The sequence below is a fragment of the Nakaseomyces glabratus genome, chromosome E, assembly GCF_010111755.1.
Source record: "Nakaseomyces glabratus chromosome E, complete sequence".
Lineage (NCBI taxonomy): Eukaryota > Fungi > Ascomycota > Saccharomycetes > Saccharomycetales > Saccharomycetaceae > Nakaseomyces > Nakaseomyces glabratus.
The window spans coordinates 343,298-359,974 of NC_088955.1; the positions used below are offsets into that span (position 1 = coordinate 343,298).

Sequence of the window (16,677 nt, forward strand, 5' to 3'; positions counted from 1 at the left end):
TGCATCCCGGTGTGTAAACTTTATAGCTAAGCAATTTTTTTTCTGAAGTCCTCATATATCAATCATCGCCATCATTATATTCTTGAAAACCCTTAATCACATCTTTACATGTGGTAGATATCCGATACAGGGTTTCACTGATCCTTTGCTTAAAACTGTGTGAAGCATACTCTGCATCTTCTGATTGAATTTCTATCTTTCCCTTCACATTCAATCCTGCAAAAGATGCCAATCCATTGTTATATGACTCCAATCTCTCGATGTGTCCACTAAATTTTTTGAGGATTTCGGTATTTTCATCTTTGGTGAGTATCTGCATCACTTTATCAGCAAGTTGCGCTACTATTTCTGCAATTGCATTACTCTCTCTTCTAATAGAACCTCTTGTGCTTTTATTATTCTTTAGTGTCTCTAGCAATTTCTGATACTTCAAATCAAATTTTTCATACATTGTGTTAAGAATATTAATTAATTGACCAATAGATTGGACATTTATTCTGCTCAATCTATTTTCACTACCAGACCCAAAATTATGTAAAGGAAGTAAAGGAGATGATTCCCAAAACTCATCCTCATAAGCTACAAATTTCTTCAGTAATGGATGTAGCGAGTTTCTAGAGCTTAAATCCGATTTTAAGCTCATTTTTTGCCCCCCAGAAGGTGCTAATGTAGAACCTTTTATATTTTTTGCCAATTCCTGATTCGTTAGTTTTGGTTTTGTAGTTGGTTCATTGTTGGATTCTGAGATCAATCGCAGTCCCAAACCTGCAGTTGTACCAAACTTTTTAACCTTTTCCTTGAACCTCTGTTTTTTCTCATCCTCATTCTTAGTGTATAGGCTATTGTGTGGGACATTACCATTCTCCTGATCGAGTGAATCAACTGATTCTGAGTCTGTAGAAGAAACACCCATATCATCAATCTCAGTCTCCAGTTTATGAATAGCTTTCCCCTTACTAGCATCTCTCTTATCTTTATCTTCCGCCACCTCAGTTTCCATATTACTCACCATTTTTGAATTCAAATCCTGTCCAATATTCAAATCTGGTTCAATACTCAAATCTGATTCTACATCTAAATTAATTCCAGCGTTTAAATCTGGTTCTATATTCAGATCCAGTCCCGCGTTCAAATCTGGCTCTGCGTTCAAATCTGGTTCTGCATTTAAATCTTCAGAGCTATCGTATCCTTCGACTGTATCAATTTTGAACGATGGTACAACTGGCTTTGAGTCAGTTTGCATACCCGAATGTACACTTTTAGCTAGTCTACCCGATGAGGTTGTACTCTCAATCAAACCTGATTTATCATTTAAGTCGTCGATATCCTCATGAGATTTCACTAAACAATCTTCTCCCATTTTCTTGCTACTATTGTTCACGGGTAATTCTACATTTTCTGAGTAATTATTCTTTTTATTAACTTCCTTGTAAAGTTCAGATTCTGCACTCAAAGTAACATCTCTCCCAGGGTTCTCCTTGTGTATATTGTCCAGCAAAGAGTTCTTATTAATTAAAGGACCTGAAAAATCGACTGAAGTATCCTTAGCATTAGTGTTACTCTGAGGTATCACTTCAGTTTTGGCTTCAAGTTTTTTAGAAGCAACAGAGTCCGCCAGCATTGTTTCAACCTTTTGTACTGCATCGACTTCCCGCTTCTTTCCATTTACTAAAGCAGACCTTTGAACCATAGATTCATCAGTCTCGGTTATTTTCATCCCAACCTGGTTTACCAACACACATAACTTGAAATGGATATCCGAAATTGAACTAATAACAGCCAATTTTGGTATAGCTTTAGGCTGAAGCAGAAAGAATCTAATTGATGTTATCATATGAGAAATTGCCAATCGTAGGACGAATATCTGTTTCTTGTATCTTGGAACATCCATAAAAAGATTTATTTCTCGAAATACTTCATTTACCGATAATATAGTCTTAAAAATACCTTCCACATCAAAATCCCTCTTTGTATTACTCACATAGGCAGTCAAAGAACTTAAACATTCCGTTAACTGAACAATCAAAACATAAGGAATACCGTCTTTTGGAGCTTCAAACTTAGCAATGAGTGTGTCACTCTTGTACATGGAGTTTTTCAAATAATTTATGCTGAAACTTTTATTCCTTTTCTCTCTCACTGCCAATTCCAATTCTAACTTCTTTTGCTTCAAGTTCTCGTTCATGACTGAAACTTTACAGTATTGCTGAGATAACCGTTGTATCTCTTCGGTCGATCTGTGCGATGTGACTAGGTATGATAAACCTCTCTCATTGAAACTTTTAATGGTATCGTTTAGCAATTTCATGTATGTCGACTTATCCAATGTACATAATTTCTTTTGCAATTGTGATTCAGAGATAATAGGATCTGACTCCTTGAGGCGGCCATCTCTATAATCACATTGATGATGAAGGTCAGTTAACAACTGGAAAAATTTCCGCGAACTCAATTCACCCACTCGCAGTTTTATAGGCCGTGGTATATTGTACTTTTCCCTCTTCCTCTTTGAGAAGTATATCGTGATAGCATCATACGCTCTGGCGATTCTCTTCTTCTTCTCGATGTCCAGTGGTTTAGTACCATTTTCCGCCATCAGGTATTGTTGTCCCTAGCAATCTTCGCCCGTCGTGGTATTCTCCCGGTACTGACAGTTTCTACAAACCTAAGATATCTCAATAAGCTGCAGGTCAATGTGTGATTTACTTGCTGTAAAAATTCTAGTATGAGATGGCCCATGACGTTACCGATGGGCCATCAGGTGAGACTTACGCCAAATGCACAATCCTGCAGTCCGATGCGTCCTCAATGACATCAATATATAAATAGACTTGAGGTATATGACAGATGGGACCCCATTAGTATAATCCTGTTAAACGTAATCATATTCAAGAAAATAGAGGGTATAAATTACATAGTTTTCCATTTACATAGCTTAGATTCTTTTTTGTCTACTATTAAGAGGCGAAGCTAAACTGTTGACAGCTGTTATATTGATTTAAGAATTCATAATAGTTCAGAAAATTCAAGCAGCTCTCATTATCGGTCAACAAGCAATCAAAAACCAAATGCAATAGTGTAATTGAGCATGCTAGATTTCTAGATTGGTTAACTCCTTCCCAAAATCAAATCTATTTATCCTAACCGGTGTTGAGTACAAATATGAGAGGAAAATGGGGAAAAAATAGTAACCACCTGACAATCTTCAACAGTGCATGGTATATGCAGTTCGATTTTTCAAACTTTTCAATTTATTAGAACTTTCTAGCAGTATTAATAATTATAAAAGAACTGCAATTTTCTGATTCATTAACGTAGAAATCCTTTCTTTTTTGGCTGAACAGGTGATTGCGACACTTGTTTAGAAATAGATATTTCTAGCTGGTGCTTTTTTTCTTCGAGAGCCTTCAATTGCTTTGTTAGTTTGTCTTTCATTTCCTTATGTCTGGCGAATAATTCTGCTTCTGATTTCTGCAGTTTCTTCTCCTTCTCCGAAACCTTTTGCTGGAACACTGCCTTCATTTCAGCTTCTAGTTTTGCAAGTTTGGCCTCGTGTAATTGTTTCTCCTCCTTCTGTCTTGTCTCTGGATCGTACTCCTTGAAAACACTGTTATCTTGTTTTATGCCTAGATTTATGAGTTTCTCGGATCTATATTTCTCATATAACACCTTCACAGTTCTCTCACGAAGCTCTTCCATGTATTGTCTTATCAACAGGTCGCGTAAGAAGTTGAAGTCGGAGTGAGCGGAGTTATCGACCTCAATGATACCCCATGGGTAAGTACGGCCTCTGACCAACTTACCCTCTGAGTTTGTGACCATCTCTGTGGAACCGACAACGGCGTATGGCACTTTATTTGCGAGCTCTTTAGTTGCTGCGACTGTCTCTTCGTCATCTAGAGCGTAGGTTGGTGGTTCGAAAAGGGTAACACCAGCTTCGTCCAGCTGCCTTCTGATTCTGCTTTTGAAGATTGCGATCTCTTCATCTGTTAGGATGTCTGATTTAGCGATTACTGGAATCAAGTTACACTTCTCGTGGATCTGCTTGCAGAACTCAATATCTAGAGGTTTCAAGAAGTGCGCCGTTGGTTCTATAAAGTACAGACATGCGTGTATTCTTGTATCCTCGATCACGCCTCTGTTGATTCTGTTTTCGGCGTCCAGGTATTGGTCAAAACGCTTGTTGACCTCGCTCACAATTGGCTGCCAGGCGTCGCTGTTGTCGATGGCGTCACCGAACCCATGTGCATCGATCACAGTCAGCTTCAAGGAAACGCCGTTCTCCTCTATCACGGCAGATTGCTTCTCCATATGAATCGACGAGGTTAAGTTTTCCTCCTCGGCTGCCTTACCTTGACCATTGGCCACACCGGCAGCAGCGGCCATGGCGGCGATACCGTTCTCGTCAGTGTCCTCGATCTTCAAGTTCTCGACCTTCTCGTCCACGGAGTCCATCTCCGCCTGGTAGTCCCCTGGGATATTGCTCTCCATAGCCCCAGGCGCGAAATCGCGACCAAACAGAGTGTTCACCAGTGTAGTCTTACCCAAACCAGCGGTACCGACACATAGCAGGTTGAAAGTGAAACCCTTGCGAATGGACTTCCTCCGCCATTGCTTAGGCAAGTTTGCAAAACCAACATACCCAGTAACCTGGCGGCGAACAATCTTCAAATCCGGCTGCTCAGGCAGCACCTGGCCTAATTCACGCGCGTGATCCGCGTGATCCGCGTGATCCGCACTATCCGCGTAGTACTCCTGATCCATAGCAACCTCGGCATCATTAGCCGGCGTCACAGAAGCGCTAACACTCGAACGCACATCCTTCATATCCTGTGGCACCTGTGGCGCCATCTGTGGTGCATGCTGCGCTTGCGCAGCTGCACCAATAGAGTACCCGCCAACATCGTCCTCAATGGGCTCTTTCTTAACACTTCCTTCAAAAGACATGTCGACTTCAAAAGATTCTCTAGCCTATCTACAAAACAGAATGGGACGTCTATCTGAAAACTTGAAGTATGTTTATATACGCACGAACTGCTATGTGTTTCACGTATTCCCTTGTATAATGGCCCAACACTTTATTCCTATTCTTATTCCTATTCTATTTAATTTTTGCAACTTAGAATGGCTGATCTGTTCTTTTTGTCCCAAAAGATAAAATCAAAACTCGAGAGAGAGAGAAAGAAGGAACCCCTCCACGACTGTTTCTGAGGGATGGCAACACAAAAGAGACAAATCACCAAACATTCGACATCGACATCGACAGGAGCCTCTCCCCGTCCGGCGAGTTGAGAGAAAAAATCAAGAAAAAAGGACACGTCGTTGAATGCGATATCAACAACACATAGTGTGAGAGAAGAAGAAGCGAAGCGAGAAAATTTGGGCTATTTTTAGAGTCACATGATAGCGTATATAGATACACGCTACACGGCACATAAAATTCAATTTTTTTTGCTTTTTCGCGTCTTCGTCGTAGACGAGTCCGGCGTTAGACAACAACAAACACAAAAAACAAAAGCAAAAAAAAACTGCCATTTCCTAGAATCGAACCAGGGTTTCATCGGCCACAACGATGTGTACTAACCACTATACTAAAATGGCATATTTTTCTTGGAGTAACGTTAGCGACAGATAGGTATATGATGGCTTTACTGCTGATCAGCCTGTTAGGTATTGTGGACACTTCCAGGGCTCGTTACTAAGAAAGAACTTATTGCAATTCCATTTGTACAGCTTAGATATTTGTACAGATTAGAAAATATTAAGAGCCCTCCCTCAGTCTTACTTTTTTTTTTCACCCCAGATATGGGCTCTTTCTCTATATCGCACCTCATCAGCATTCAATGACAAAATTGTTCCATAAGATAATCAATACGAAATATTATCAAAACATAAAAGAACTTGCTACAGACAATTGCTTGTTAACAAGAAAAAGCTTAGCGTGCCAATTTGAAAAACTGCCTGACCAATAATCATGAATGAGTTTCTGCCGGATTCATGCCTATTGGGTGTGATGCTGGCGGTTTCCTCACACTCAGGCCCCCAGGTTATATACCATTACCCACCATCGAATAGGATACTCGAAACTGCAAGAGATGCACACATGAACCAGCAATTGGGCACTACCGGTCTTAAGAGAGAGACGGAAGGCAGGAGCATGAAGAGCAGAGGCCACCCGGGCAATTGGGACATGAACTCCGAGCTAGACTCAGACTTGCACTCAAGCAAGATGGAGCGTACCGCTTCATCTTCTTCCTCGTCATCGCTATCTTCTCCTTCTTCCGGTTTGAGTGACAGCGAGCTGTCTACTGATTACGCCGATTGGTCTACCTCCGGGAGCTCATCAGACTCAGAATTGGATTTACAGACCCCTGATGATAGCCGAAGATCACAGCTAGAGAATGCAGGTGCCAGGTCAACCAGGAACGTAAGTCCCGTGTCAATGTCGAGAAATACATCCCTGGGAAGAGAACCTAAAGATAATGGGCAAAAAATAAGCGCAAGCAAACTTCTAGACATCCTAAATGATCCAAAATCACAATTTACAAAGATAAACACGAATGATACCAACGATGACCAGTTCAATATGGAGGAAGACGATGATCTCATAGAATTCGATTACATGACATCAGAGAAAAGGGTAGACATCACAGAAGAATTCTTCACTGAAGCTAATTATCAAGATACTTCAAAGTTTTTTGAGTTTGATATAGATTTCCTGGCTGAACTTTGCTGTCCTAGCAGAGAAATGTGTAATACTAGATTTGAATTAACAGTCGACGAATACTGTTTCCTTGGCCATCCAATTCATGTCGATTCTAGCGGAAACTGGAGAAAATCAAGAAAAAGAAATAACTCCTTAAGTAAATCAAAAAGATCGGGAAGCTTAACCGGTAGTAGGAAACGCTCTGGATCGAAGTCCTCTAATCATGATAAGAGTTTCAGTGCCGAGACTCCAAATAGTCCCGAGAGCTCAAAAATTATCGAAGAAGTTGGCTCTCTACACAAGAGCAGAACACTATCTAATCCTCAAAATGATCATTTTACAAAAGATATGACGATGTTTCATGTTTGCTTTATTATGGATCCAAATCTTATCGAATACAATAAGAGAGTAGATGACATGTATCAATATGTGGTAGCTAGATTATCTGTCCTATTAAGATATCTACAGTCGAAAAATGATTATGTATCAGAACAATGTGAACTAATACTAAAAGAAAAGGAGAAAGTTTTTAAAAACTCGAAACACTACAAAAGCCTATCATTACCTTCAGAGAAGGGGAGATATTTATACCAGAGGTTATTAGCAAAATCATCCTTAGCAAGGGCTCTTACTGAATGTGTCGAAAAGATAAAGAAAAATGAAATTGCCTGCTTAGAAATAACTGATCATAGAACTGTGTCTTTACAAATCCCAATACAAAATGAATTTAGCATACTCCCTCAATATAAATTATATCCTGTTTTGAAAGGCTCTTTTTTAACTTCAATCCAGAATAATAAGTTTTTAGAAAAATCTGCAAATATCGATGATAATCATCATGCAAAGAGTGCTCGTGATACTAACTTAATTTCCGACCATGTAAACACATTCTCTAATGGACAAACAAAAAATGAGATTTTTTACAGTAAGAACATGGAAAATGCATTAACGGCACAAAATGATTATGATGACGATGACTTACTATTATACTCAATTTTGTTGTTAGATGATCCTGATAAAATTATTGCTGACCTAGATAACTACTCTTCCAATGATGACATTGGAGGGGTTATTCTAAAACAGTTAGTGAAAGTCATTCAACCTAATGTTCCATTATTATCATATCAGTATATTATAAACGAATTACTAGCTGAAAAACCGCTCTCTTCTTCCACCACAGCTAATAAAAGCAAACAAAACAAAGATAATAAAACTAATACCTTTTATTCTGCATTATTAAGGTCTTGTGCTTTACATTTGATTTACTGGAGACATGCGCGTGCAATATTACCTATAAGCTTTAAAAACACTTATATTGTGTCGCCTCTCTCACCTGTAGAGGCAGATAACTCTGAGATGATAAAAGGTAATCGAAAGCCAAGTATTACAGATCTCAACGTAACCTCAAATTCCTCATCCAAGATACCCGTTATTTATCTGAACCAACAGTCATTCAAATTGAAGTTTCCTTCATTACCTTCATTGCCAACCTTCTTGAACATTCTTTCTTTAGGGAAACCAAAGGCCTTTGGAAATATCATTCCTTCCAAAGAACATAAACCTATTTACATGGCGGCTCTTATATGGCTGATCCAAAAGGGATATCTAACACAACTGCTCACATTTGTTTATATTAGGGTAGATAAAAAGATTAAAATGAAGGTTGACGAGGATTTGGAAAAGGAAGGATTTAGAACGAATAGAAGAAGAAGACAAGAAGACAATGTCGACAACAAATTGTTGTCAACTGATGAAAATGCAAATGAACCTCCAAAGAGTACCAAAGTTGACATAAATGACAATACACTCGAAGGAAGAGATACCGAATATGACAGTGATTCGTTTGATTACGATGACCCTGAATTCAATCACGATTATACTATTATTCTAGAACCTGAAAGAGCTACCGCACTTGAAAAGAGATGGATTTACAAGTGTATACAGGATCAACCTCAGGATATTAAGATATTATTTAATAAAGTAATGAAATACATGAACGGCAGGACCGCCATGGAAACAGTAATGCTTAAGGAACATATTTCTCGCCATGACATTAAGAGACTTCTGACTTCGCTAGGTAATTATATAGTTGAACTTAACCACTGGTAGAACCTGTGTTCACATCCAAGTAAGAACAACATTTAGTTAATAAGTATTGAAGCATAATTTCTTTAGTTTAAACAATAATATTTATATACAATATCAAGAGTGCAGGTAAATCTGTAAATATATGCACTAATGAAATAAAAATCTATGTTTTTAATTAAATGTGTTTATCAGAATAAGAAGATGCTACAATTATTAAGTAATTTAGTATCTTTCTGTAGCTGATAAACCAACCTATTGATTGATGAAGGAAATCACATCATGCCCCACTAGGGTTTCATATTTGATTATTATTTCACCAAGGTACTCTGTTCTGAAACCCTATACGTTATTACTCTTGAAGATCTAATGCATCACACATCCATAAAAAACAAAACATATAGCCATAATTAAACCAATGATTAATTTTCTTGTTTCTAATGACATTTAAACAACCATAATTTTACTTTATTGCTACCGCTGAAAAAATGATAAGCTATGTAAGCAATCATTACCAGCATAACCCAGAATATATCAGTGCATGATACGTTAATATTCTAACTCTTGTTTCTTCTTCTCTGGTATAAATTTAGGGGAGTCTGTAGACATATATTGTGTAGAAGACGAAGACGTCATTGGTGGTATTGAAGTGTTAGATTGTGGAATCCCTAATGGAGTTGGGGGTATAATGGAATTCTTAATTCCGGAATGAGGTGGTGGAGGAGGTGGAGGTAGTGGATACACCATCATATAAGGATGGTTCCCTGACGCATTAGGCCCAGCATGGATAGATCCAATTGGGTATTGAAATGGATAAACGTATGGTGGAAAAAAACAATTTCTTGGAGGCTCGTTATAGCCATAACCATTTCTCCTGCTAATAAATTTACGTCTAGACACATAAGTGTAAGAACCATTTGTTCCATTATTGTAACGGTTAAAATTTTGCTTTTCACTAGAGTTTAGTGGTTCTGTAGATGTTGTAGACAGTGGTGAACCCACATGATGCTCGCCATCAGATGATTGTGACTTATCTCCATCTAATGTCGTTCCACCATTTCGAGTCTCAGAAGTTATATCTTTAGCTTGAAGTGAAGTAGTATTATTTATATTCAAGCTGCTAACATCTGCTATTGTACTTTGATTACTATTTGACCTTACACTGGACCAATGACCTGTTGCTGAAATATTTCTACCGGATACACCTGCTTTTATGTATGGATTACCAGAAAATGGAACAATATCAATTTCATGTATACCTTCAGGAAGTGGATATCCTATGTAAGGAAAAGGTATCAATGTCGAATCGTTATCTGAAACCATTCTCATATACATGTTAATTGGTGGTGGTGCCAAATTTGCCTCTGGTGGTGTGAATGTTTTTGATACCTCTTTAAAATAAGAGTTTCTTTTAAACAATCTCCTCCCATGTGGTCCTCCTATCTCCTTATACTGTACGTGCATCGTCTTACTCAGAAGAATTGAATGATTTTCTTTATCGAGAGCAGCTGCCGCCGCTTGTTCCGTTTCATACTCAATAAAGGCAAAAACCGTTGTAGGCTTACTGACTACATCTATATTTCTTATCTTACCGTGAGTGGAAAATCTTTTTACGAGAATCTCCTTAGTAGTCGATAGGTCTAGTTGACCAACAAATATCGATTTTTTATCAATTTGGAACTTATCTCTGGTGTTTATTTGTCTATAAGCAAATTTAAGGTCAGCGGCAATCTTGTCGTTACTTTTTGAAGCAGAAGAAATGGTTGAGACTGAATCTGTGTCTTGTTGAAAATCCGACTCACGAGCATTTAGTGAGAATGTTGAACCATATTTTGCTTTTTCGTCTTTTTCAAAATCATCTGAGTCTCTTTCGTTAGAATCGTTACTAGGATTGCGCTTAACAAATTGATCGGCCCGATTCAATAGATTATATTTCGGAGAGACCTCAACGTTCTGAACCCATTGAACGTCCCAAAAGTTCGAGTCCTTAATATTTGCAAATGCTCTAATAGCATCCTCTCTGAAAACAAATTGAGTGAACCAGGATGTGCTTACAGTGGAGTTATCTAATGAATTGTGTTGATTCTGTTTGATGTTTATACCAATACTTGATCTAAAAGGCGCCAATTTGTTAAAACCACCTCCTTGTCTAATAGAGGAAGACTGTTTACCTGGAACTAACACCTCCAATTTACCAAAGTTATTACAGAAGTCGATTACCTCAGTATATTCGATTGGCTTCGAGTTAATTAGTAGCAGGGTTCTATTTACTTTGGCCGCCTCACATCTTAATTTTCTACCGTTCAAAACTGTACCACTGGCATTCTTTAAAGCATGTTTTGCATCTTTGTCATTTATATATTGAACAAAGGCATAAGGCCTGTTATGATCATCTCTCAAAACCTTAACACCTACCAATTGACCATAGTTTTGAAAATGCTTCGTGACATTCATGCATAATTGATCATCTGGTAATGATGAGGCCAAACTTGCAACAAAAATACATGCCGAAGGCCTCCCTTTATAATCACCTATTGTATCAGCTGTATTGGTCACATTATCTGGTGTTGTTTCATTCTCAGCCTTTAGTTTGTTGGTATATTTATCATTTTCATGGGATACAGGTGATTTTATTGTAGTATTTTTATTTTCAGTTGTAATTTTATGAGAATCATTAATTCCTTGCTGACCACTATCAGCTCTGAAATTGAAGGCGTTAGTACTTGTAGAGGAAGAGATTGAGGCGTATACAGATAATGACGAAGATGATTCTGATCTAGAATCTGACATCGATCTGGACTTTATACGACTTCCTCTAGTCAAATTCAAACCGGAACCTCCTTCTGATAAAGAATAAGACTCTGAGTCTGAATGAAAAGTTGGTCTAATATTCGAGACAGCTGAAACCAACGATGGGGATGATTGGGATGAAGAGTTTGATGATGAGAAAGTATTATAAACTTTTTTACCGCCATGACCTGACCTCTTGCTTATATTAAATGTCGTCTCTTCAATCTCTGAGTCATCTTCATAAATGGGACTGTCATTATCATCATCCTCAATATCGTTATAGTTATCTTCTTCGCTATTATCGTCTTCTTCGTATTCATACTCCTGCCCAACATTTTCTAAATTGATATCGCTATCGTCACTAAAATGGAGAGAAACTTCCCTTTTTACAACTTCACTAATATTGCTGTCTAAGTAAAAATTTTCCACTTTGGTTGATACATGAGTAATATCAATTGCTGCCGCCACCATTTTAGTAATATAGGAGGTGCAGGTTACCGAGTAACAAAAAAAAAAGCGAAAAAAAAATTGCTAGGTCTAAGAAAAATAAAATGGAAAATATTTATAATGCCAAAATAAAGCAAAATAAATAAAACCAAAGATTAAAACTAATAAATAACAATTCGTTTTTTTTCTCGCTTAACTAAAAATAATAATCTCAATTTTTAGTATCAATACAAACCCAGTATTTTTTCCCTAAGTTTTAAATGAATGTAGCCAGGTAAACTAAAATGCAAATAATTAAGATCAACACCACCCACTAACAAAAACTAAACTAAACAAGAACGCGATACAGTTAATTTTTCTCGCCGTGTGTGTTATATATAGTTTTTTTTTCCCCTTACCTTTCGTAACACTTTTAGCCAGGAGTTGTTGTTGCTCTTCACCGTTTATATCGCAATAACCAATAGCAATAACCAGATTGAAATAAGCCGTGAAGTAGGAACACACGTGATTTCAGCTTGTAGTTTCTTATTCAAAAAGCAACTGTATGGTAAATGAGTCAGCGAATTAGATTACCCTTCGAGGATGCAAGGAGTTCTGCCAATTGTGTGCGCTATTTTTTTAATTTTTTTGTTCTTACTTTATCTTAATCTATTATCCTTTTTCTTTATCTCGAACAATAACACGACTAGTTTGTGCTACTTGGACTGCTGAAAAAAAAAAAGATTTTGCTAGTTTATCTAAAGACCAAAATCGAGATTTATTTCCTCGCCAATAGAAAAACCTGTCTGCTTTGAAGCAATTCTTATCTATTGAACTTGTTTGTTCTTGACCTGTTTTAAATAGAAATGGCCGAGAAATGTTTTGGCTCTTTTTGTTTTTTTTATAATTTTCTATTCACTCCAAACTGTTATTGAAGTAATATTATATGTTCTAGTTTTAACGAAAGAATTTATCTTTGATATTGTTTTGCCCAATTTTCAATTGAAAGGAAAGAAGACAGTCGTTAAAATGCAAAAAAAGACAACTTCAAATGAAATTCAAAAATACACTAGAATTATGACTTAATTTTTTTTTTTTTCTCTTTGTGATTTCAAATATTATGAGTTACAATAGCAAAACGTATGAGCTTCAAAGAAAAAAAAAGATACAACAGAAATACTAATAGAAACTATACTCTTCTGTCCAACAAAAGCAAATCTTGAAATACATAAAATTCAAAGGTATAAACACAAGAAACACTAAAGTCAATTAACCGCCCACAAAAGAAAAGGAAGGAAGAAGAGAAAGGGGGAAAGGAACTTTCCTTACCCCCTTATATACAATTTGCCTGTTGCCGCCCATGTTTTTGATCTTTAACCTCAACCCTTCCCCACTGTGCCCTCCCACTGGGTTTAACGAGAAGTTCTAACCATTCCCTTAAATCTCAAGGCAGTCCCATGAAAGAATAACAGATTACATGTCTATGTTTGTCCCAACGTAAAAATGTCCCAATATAAGGATTTCAGCATTGTTACACATTTGTATCTGTGGCTGCCTGCTGTCAAAAGACTATTTGAAAGGGAAAGAAGGTTTTTCTCCTCGGCTATGCGCCGTGTTCGTCAACGCGGAAGAGAAAGATCTATATATTTAAACATGATTGTTACTTGACGGGACTGTCAAAACAAAGCAGGGAGATCAGTGGAAATTCATCTCCACCATCTTAGCATTCCCAAGTTTTGCACCGCTCCGCTACTATTTTATCGCAGGCCGCGTTGTAATGCGTTTTCTTGTAATTAAAACAGCTCTTACCCGCCAGGTTGTACGGCACTTTATATAGCTTTATCTGTTCTTGGATATGAGTAGTTTCTTTGACACCTCCCCCCTTTTCAAGTTCCACAGTTTGGGACGCACAAAGAGCGCTAGTTGGAATCATCGAAACAGAAATCGAAGTTCATAAAGATCGAAAAGAAACTGAAAAATTGGGAAAATATGTCCTTGTTTGAGAGATGACTGCTAACGCTACCTAGAGTTACTTGAAGCACCTCACATCTCTGGGGAAATGGTATTTGCTTCATGATTTCTACGCCAAATTTCTGGCCATAGAGTTTTGCAGCCATTGAGCACCAAGGAACAGTATTCCAGATGACACCCACAGAAAGAACCGCGACTGCGACTAATAACTTGTTTTTCCCATTTATTTATGTCATCATTCTTGAGAACTGCTGATGTCACCATGGATATTATAGAATCTAATTACTTAAAATGGAATACCGCCCGAAATGGACTCTAGTGCACTCATGTCTTTGTAGGAGAAATTTCAAAGATTCCGCGGCAGTTCCAGTCCAATTTCCTCTCTGTATGGGCTCCCTTTAGAGTTGGAGAATAGAGGTACTCTTATGTTGTCCACAACGTCCAATAAGAAACATCCGGGTTTGACATCTATGGCCACTACACAGAGATCTCTGAGCAGCACTGGCCGGGGGTGCTTCGTATGATCCCTATAGAGTAAAAAGTGAAACATTCAGCAATTACACATGTTTCTGGAACTCCGATTCATATGCAAGACAAGAGCAACCGTCTACTTTCAAGTATTTCGATTGTGGAGTCACTAATAAAACACAGGTACAACAAGAAATAATAGAAATCACTTTCTGTTTTACCGTAAATCGGAGTAACACTTTTCCAAATAAAGGTGCTATGTTTTGAATAATAAGCTCAGTGATATGGGACCCAAGATTTTGTAAAAGTTCACTTATTCTAAGTAGATCAACAGTGATGAAGAGAGAGTGAGATATGTCTATAAGAGGTGCCACAGATTTGCCACAAACATATAACAGAACTGTAACAGAACTGTAACAGAACCATAAGAGAAATATAACAGAACTATGACCTTTATGAAGGCTATGCCACACAGATTGTTTTGTAACAGATACGAGAATGTCTGACAGATATGTTACAGGATATGTCCGAGGCTTAAAAATCAAGATTTCAAGTAGATCGATCTCCATGGAATTTGAACCTCAAAATAGATGAAGCCAATTAAAATGGATATAGCCAATACTTAATATAGACATTTTGGAGAGTTTTTTTTTTTTTTTTTTTTTTTTTTTTTTTTTGGGCCTAACAAAGAACTCTTGTACAATCTAGTTGAGGTTTAACCTCAATTCCATGAAGGAACAACTTAATAGATTAAGATAAGTGATAAATACCAGAATAGATAAAAATGTATTGTATAATTTAAATTTATAATGCAGAAATAGATATAATATATAATAAATAGTTTTTGTGTGGCAGTTTCAGTCTAAGGAAAGAGTGTAGACGGAATTCTCCAAAATGACATGGACAGGTAAGAATAAATAAAAATAAATGAAAAAAAAAAACAAAACAAAATTAAAAGTCTTGAAAGTAATTCTCTCATTGGAATATAGAAAAGCTTCTAAATCATGAAACTCTCACCGCACCCACACGTGCCCTTGGAGTTTGGATTCTTGAAGACAAACTTGCTGAATAGACGGTTCTCCACCCAGTCCATCTCGCTCCCTACCACGCTGAACAACGCTTTGGAGTCTATCACAACACGTACCCCGTCCTGTTCTACTACTTCGTCAAATTTACCGGGTGCGTCTATGTATGATAAATCGTAGCTGAGACCTGCACAGCCACGGTGTTTAGCGCTAATCCGTATTAATTTTGGTTCTGGTTGCTGACACAGCGACCTTAGGTGCGCCACAGCAGCTGGGGTCAGTGAAATGAGCTGCTTGTGCGGTACAAGTCTTCTTTTCTTGCCCTTATTAGAGGTCTTCAACCCTTCATGCGCTCTCTCCTTAACTGGTACTGCCATTGTCTTTGCTGCGGGGGATTCCTTATTGTGTATGCCTAGCGTGACACTTTTCACAGTGTCGTTTCGTATGTCTGGTATGGAAGTTGTTGCTGATGGTGTAGGTAACTTATAACTGCTCCATTTGCCATTTGTGGCCCTAAGACTGTTTCCCGTGCTGGGCTTGGCCTCCTTTTGAAACATAAATTTAAAAGGTGGACGAGCACCAACGGTATTAACACTAGTGCTGCCCCACCTGACACCTCTTAATGCTGTATTTCTCAACATATCGTCATCTAATCGTAATAATAATGTATTTTTTTATATCTTCAACTAGTTATTACTAGCTTTAAACTATATGGCTCTAATGCTCTATGGACACATAATTAATTTAGAATTATTTAACATTGTTCTTTATATATGTATTAGCTTTTTATGTGACCTCGTTCCTGGTAAGATAAAGAATCGCTTCTACGAGTGGTTCTCAACTCTTCAAAAGGACTTGTTGCGCTGGTCAACAGTGCTATCTGGCACTCTGTAACCAAGCTTTGCCAGAATACCCTCCCCCCACCGAGCAAATCAGATAGCAGAACCATACTAAGATACGCATTCCCCATCACAGAGATTTTCCGGAGAGATGGGAGTCTTCACACTACCTTCCTTCCCATGCGACAGGGGATTTTCATGCATCCGAGTTAATAGCTATTTCTATTTTTGTACGTGGCTTTCACAGTAATATATGGGCTAATGGAGCATGGAGGGGTTGGGACTCCTTCAACTGATTTGTGCGTGCACTCCCCGGACTGTAGTAATAACGAAGAAGCCCATCACACATCCTGACTTTTTTTCTCGG

At 37.8% G+C, this 16,677-nt stretch overlaps 5 protein-coding genes and 1 non-coding gene across 6 annotated transcripts; 1 reads left to right on the forward strand and 5 right to left on the reverse strand.

Annotated features, from left to right (window-relative positions):
• Positions 1-58: 58 nt before the first annotated feature.
• GVI51_E03289 (uncharacterized protein) lies at positions 59-2,596 on the reverse strand (the record flags this gene model as incomplete). Its single annotated transcript, XM_445841.1, has 1 exon — positions 59-2,596. One exon carries the CDS (start codon positions 2,594-2,596, stop codon positions 59-61), a length of 2,538 nt encoding a protein of 845 aa, XP_445841.1.
• Positions 2,597-3,309: 713 nt separating this feature from the next.
• Positions 3,310-4,947, reverse strand: CDC3 (septin CDC3; the record flags this gene model as incomplete). The annotated part of the gene is made up of 1 exon (XM_445842.1): positions 3,310-4,947. The coding sequence occupies one exon, from the start codon at positions 4,945-4,947 to the stop codon at positions 3,310-3,312; it is 1,638 nt and encodes a 545-aa protein (XP_445842.1).
• A 582-nt stretch (positions 4,948-5,529) lies between these two features.
• tH(GUG)3 lies at positions 5,530-5,601 on the reverse strand. Its single transcript has one exon. It is a non-coding gene; the product is annotated as a tRNA-His (tRNA).
• Positions 5,602-5,974: 373 nt separating this feature from the next.
• NPR3 (Npr3p) lies at positions 5,975-8,815 on the forward strand (the record flags this gene model as incomplete). Its single annotated transcript, XM_445843.1, has 1 exon — positions 5,975-8,815. The coding sequence occupies one exon, from the start codon at positions 5,975-5,977 to the stop codon at positions 8,813-8,815; it is 2,841 nt and encodes a 946-aa protein (XP_445843.1).
• A 525-nt stretch (positions 8,816-9,340) lies between these two features.
• RIM4 (Rim4p) lies at positions 9,341-12,052 on the reverse strand (the record flags this gene model as incomplete). The annotated part of the gene is made up of 1 exon (XM_445844.2): positions 9,341-12,052. The coding sequence occupies one exon, from the start codon at positions 12,050-12,052 to the stop codon at positions 9,341-9,343; it is 2,712 nt and encodes a 903-aa protein (XP_445844.2).
• A 3,391-nt stretch (positions 12,053-15,443) lies between these two features.
• ISA1 (iron-sulfur cluster assembly accessory protein) lies at positions 15,444-16,112 on the reverse strand (the record flags this gene model as incomplete). The annotated part of the gene is made up of 1 exon (XM_445845.1): positions 15,444-16,112. The coding sequence occupies one exon, from the start codon at positions 16,110-16,112 to the stop codon at positions 15,444-15,446; it is 669 nt and encodes a 222-aa protein (XP_445845.1).
• Positions 16,113-16,677: the final 565 nt, after the last annotated feature.